The sequence below is a fragment of the Epinephelus moara genome, chromosome 11, assembly GCF_006386435.1.
Source record: "Epinephelus moara isolate mb chromosome 11, YSFRI_EMoa_1.0, whole genome shotgun sequence".
Lineage (NCBI taxonomy): Eukaryota > Metazoa > Chordata > Actinopteri > Perciformes > Serranidae > Epinephelus > Epinephelus moara.
This window is the reverse complement of record NC_065516.1, coordinates 6,850,528-6,855,334: the sequence shown is the minus strand read 5'-3', so window position 1 is coordinate 6,855,334 and position 4,807 is coordinate 6,850,528. Positions and strand designations below refer to the sequence as shown.

General features: G+C 39.5%; 1 protein-coding gene across 3 annotated transcripts in view; it reads left to right on the top strand.

Moving 5' to 3' along the window:
• abcd3a (ATP-binding cassette, sub-family D (ALD), member 3a) overlaps positions 1-4,807 on the top strand; it is a 76,329-nt gene that overhangs the window by 38,069 nt on the left and 33,453 nt on the right. For all 3 annotated transcript variants that reach the window (XM_050056484.1, XM_050056482.1, XM_050056483.1), the window contains 3 exons: positions 2,062-2,204; positions 2,292-2,361; positions 2,932-3,001. In XM_050056484.1, the coding sequence (XP_049912441.1) occupies positions 2,062-2,204; positions 2,292-2,361; positions 2,932-3,001 (283 nt within the window). The remainder of the gene's footprint in view (positions 1-2,061; positions 2,205-2,291; positions 2,362-2,931; positions 3,002-4,807) is intronic.

The window sequence follows — 4,807 nt, the reverse complement described above, 5'->3', positions numbered from 1 at the left end:
ATATATATTTCTATTGTCTTTCTGCTTGTCACTCGCCTCTCACCTCTCCTATCTGACTGTATATAGAGTCACAATGTTAATTGCCTGGAATACAGAGATTTGATTGGCTGGGTGGCATCACGTGGGATGGCTTAACTCGCATGCAATTGGTCTGTGAGTTTCCTGATCACCTAAACCGGTGCCATAAAGACTAGAAAAGTTGCACTGGTTAAAATGGAAGAGTCCTGTCAAATTTTAAAATCCCTTAATAATTTACTGGTTATAGGTCCGGTCTGTATAGGATGGCATCTGGGTCCGGACTTGGACCGCGGTCCGCCTGTTAGTGACCAACGGTGTAGGTTAAAGGTTGTCCTATTAGATCCTTCGTTCAAGGACAAGGACACTGCCTTTGTACAGGGGACGCCCACTCTACCTGCTGTGCTACTGGGTGCCCCTATTGTGATTTTCTGAACCAAAAGTGGAATTCCTTAAAACCCTGATTCCGAAAAAGTTGGCATGCTATGTAATACCTAAATAAATACAGAATGCAATGACTTGCAAATCCTTTTGACCTATACTCAATTAAATACAAATCAAAGATCAAGATATTTAACGATCAAAGTGGTAAACTTTGTTTTTTGTTAATATACACTCATTCTGAATTTGATGCCCTCAACACGTTCCAAAGAAATTTGACAGGGGCATGTTTGACACTGTGTTACATCATTTCTTTAAACACTCAGGAAGTGTTTGGGATCTGGATGTACTGCCAAATTAACAGAAACAACATTGGGGATGTCTTATGGTAGTGAAAAGAACATTCAGTTTGAGGGCTCAACTTTGGCGGGCATTCCTGCAGTCAGCATGCCAGGGGCACACTCCTCAAAACTTGCGACATCTGTGACATTGTGCTGTGTGATGAAACTGCACATTTTAGTATGGCCTTTTATTGCGACCATCCCTAGGTACACCTGTGTAGTAACAATGCTGTTTAATCAGTATCATGATACGCCACACCTGTCAGGTGGATGGATTATCTTGGAAAAGGAGGAGTGCTCACAAACATACATTTTGAGTGTTATGTACAGTATAATATAAAATAGATTGTTTCAGGGTTTTTTTTTTCCAGAAATCAGCATTTATGTGGAACACTTTTGAAAAAGAATCTGAGGAGATGTGACTTCGTAACCAAACTGACCAACTTTCAAACACAAGTCAATAGATACCATCACTTACAACTAGGTTTGAAGTATGAAATATATTGAAATTTCATATTGCAGTACAAAAATGTGTCAACATGTATGGGTCAGTCAGTAATTAAATTGTGTTGCCGCCTCTGTCAGCATGATATTAGAGGTAACATCTGATGGAGCTGATGTCTCACGGAGTTGACAAAGTGATATATTATTCATTTCACAGTAGTCAAAGTGAGTAGCAGTTTTAGTTTCCAATGTTGCTAAGAGTTCTCATTATGCTGATCAAAATACTCCTTTAAAACCATAATTCTTATTTAGTTTTAATTTAAAAGGGCTATGGAGCTGACAGGTAATGGTTGAGACACACCTGATAGCAATATGAATTTATCAACAAAAAAAGAAAGCTTATCAGTGCTTGAGCAAGATTCCCCGCCTTTTTTGGAAACCAGGAAGTGAGACATAAGTCCTCAGGATATAGGAGCCGACATTTTCATAAAAATACATTTTAAAACAAAATTGAGTATAGTAGTACATTTTATACCGATGTTATCTGTCAACTGGTAGGGAAGTGACTCCTCCTTTTTATTTTATTCTTCTTGGATGCTGGGATATTGGCCTATATCATTTTTGATCAATGCTGAACACTTCATTTGCACTAAAAAAGTGCTATAGGATGACGATGGACTTCAAGAATACATGAACTAGTGTGTTTGCCCTCTGCCTGCCAACGGGGACTCAGAGCGTCAAGGAATCACCCTAATTTGGAAGTCACCTGTTTTTCCTTTATTTTCTATATGTAGCACACATTGTCCAGCTACATACACGATGACATCATTTTCAGAATAGAACAGGAAATTACTTTGTTGTGTCCACGTCTCTTATGTAGGGCCCAGCCGTCATGATGACCTACCTACTGATCTCAGGACTGTTCCTGACCAGACTGCGAAGGCCCATAGGCAAGATGACAGTCACCGAGCAGCGGTATGAAGGAGAGTACCGTTATGTCAACTCTCGCCTCATCACCAATAGGTAAACACAACAGTAACTGCTCCAATCCTATTATTGTACAGCTGTTTACTACTACAACACTACACTGATATTTCTCCTTCTCTTTAGTGAAGAGATTGCCTTCTACAATGGGAACATGAGGGAAAAACAGACCATTCACATGGCATTCAAGAAACTGGTGCGTAACAGTTTAGCAGTATTTCCCACAAGGTGAAAATGTGCACAGCGGGGTCTCATTGATCATTTACAGTAGAATGACTGGGTGTCACCTCTGACCACAGCCAGCATCTGATTGGTGTGGTGAGGTTGGGTCAAGAGTGTGTTTCGTTGCACATGTCTCATGGTGTCTCAGACTATACCTGCACATCACTGCAGCAGGGTGAGAAGTTAAACCATTGGAAAGCAAAAACTATATTTTCAGGGGTTGAATTATCCTGCAACAGCAATGCTGTTTTCCCAGTCATTATCAACCAGGTCCAAGACTTGTTGTCAAGTAGGTAAATCCCTCTGCCTTTGAACAATTTACTGAAAGGCGGTAAACATTTGAGGCTTTTTTCAACTCTGAAAACCGGAACCTCTGGTTACACAAGCTACAAGAGAAAGGACACAGCAGTATGTCGTACAGAAAAACATCACATACTTCTTTTCTAAAATTCTTTTCACACCAGGAAACAAAGTTTTTTGAGGGCCTTTATCACTATGTGATTTCCTAAATTAAGAATTTGAACATATGTATTTTCTCTTTCAGGTGGACCACTTGCATAATTTTATCTTCTTTCGCTTCTCCATGGGATTTGTGGACAGCATAATTGCTAAGTGTAAGTAGGCATATCTCTTTAACTGACATTATTTAGGTCATACCCCTGATATTTATTCGTTTGCCTTCCTGTACCAAACGTACAATAATTCATATTAAATATCTAGAAAAAAAGGTTAGCAAACAAAAACACAAAGATAAATATAGCTGCAATTGGCAAGTCCAGGGTTCAAGCCAGTATGGATGGTTAGAAGTTAAAAGCTGCAAAGGATCAAGACCATGACAGTTTACGACACGTGTGTTAATGATAACAAATGGGTTTTATGATGATTGGACAGACGTTTATTCATTTATGTTCAAATCTCTGCTGAGCCACGCTCTTCTTTGGAAACATTGTCACTCCCTAGATGTGGCTTATGACCTTAAATTTATATTGAATTTTTCCTTTTCTTTTATTTTTCCTCAAGATCTGCAATGCGTCTCATTTCTATGAATTTATACACTAACAGGGCTACTGTGTGAAAGTGTCAAAAGCTAACCTGGAAAATGCAAAAATTTAGACGACCTGCAGGAATTGAACCCTTAACCTTGGCATTAAAGGACAGTCATCTTACCACTAAACTACTGAAGAAATGGGCTAGCCACTGTTTACTTCTAACCATCACAAATATCTAGGAACATGCCAAGCAGGTCTTGACAGAATGAATTATGAATTGAATGCAGTTCTTTTTACTTGAGTTGAATATATTGGATATTTAAGATTTGTCACAGAAGATAGAATTTTAAGTTAGAAACTGGTAAAGTTAGCACAAGATAAAGCATATTAATTTCTAAACCACAAGAGTTCACAACAGATTGGAAGAAACAGGCAGATGCACAAAACTTGTGTGCATTGTCAAAAGTGCAGGTAGTTCACTGACAACCTCTTCAACCCAGTCAGTGGCTCCAAGGCCAGGAGCCATATTCACGTTCTGAGAACACTCTCAGAGATCTCCTAACTTAGCCTAAAAACCTTTAGTAAGGAGTCATAGCTTAGGAGGGATTTAGGAAAGTTGTCAGAGCAACTCTGAGCAAGGAAGGAACAGAAACTTTTACCTGAGTGAGGAGGTGTTGTTGACCTGTTGCCAGGTGTGATGCATCCTTTAACTGATGTGATTGGTTGTCACGGACATGCCCCTTTGTGAGCCCGCAAGGTGTGGACACCCAGTGGAAATGAAATGAACTGCTGACTGTAAAAGTGTTTCCATTGTTAGTGTGATGTTAGTGCTGCATTGTTGCATTTTTCCAGTTTTTCAAATATCTCAGTGTTGTGATCATTTTATTTCTGACGTAATTGTGTTAGGTGATAAATGTGTGCGTACATCACCCATGCATAATGTCCCTGCACAATCTAATCTGTAGCATTTCATTTACTCACGTTTGTCCAGCGTTTGGAGACTATTTCTCCGACTTCGTGTTTCCACCTTTTTCTCCTCTGCTTAAGACACTCTGAAGCCTGTTAAAAGTCCTCCTCCCTGCTCCTCACAGGTTTAATCTTAGGGGCTCTTTTAAGGTTTAAGACAATCTGTGAATAACTTTTATCTTCACAAAGACCTAGTCTTAACTTTAAGGGGAAATTCTAAGAAAATGCCACAATTCTAAGAATTTTCTCAGAAGTTCATCACTAGGTCATAAGTGGACAAACAAATCCCCCCCAAAACATAATTAACAAGAAAAATAACAACACTTACCTCATGGCCAGTGTCTCTGTCCACGTAGGCTGCCATTTTGGAGTTTGATATAATGTATCAATTTAGTTTTGAATGTTGGCATGAAGTCACATGACCTGGGTACTTGATCCCCCCCCCCCCCCCCCCCCCCTCAAGGG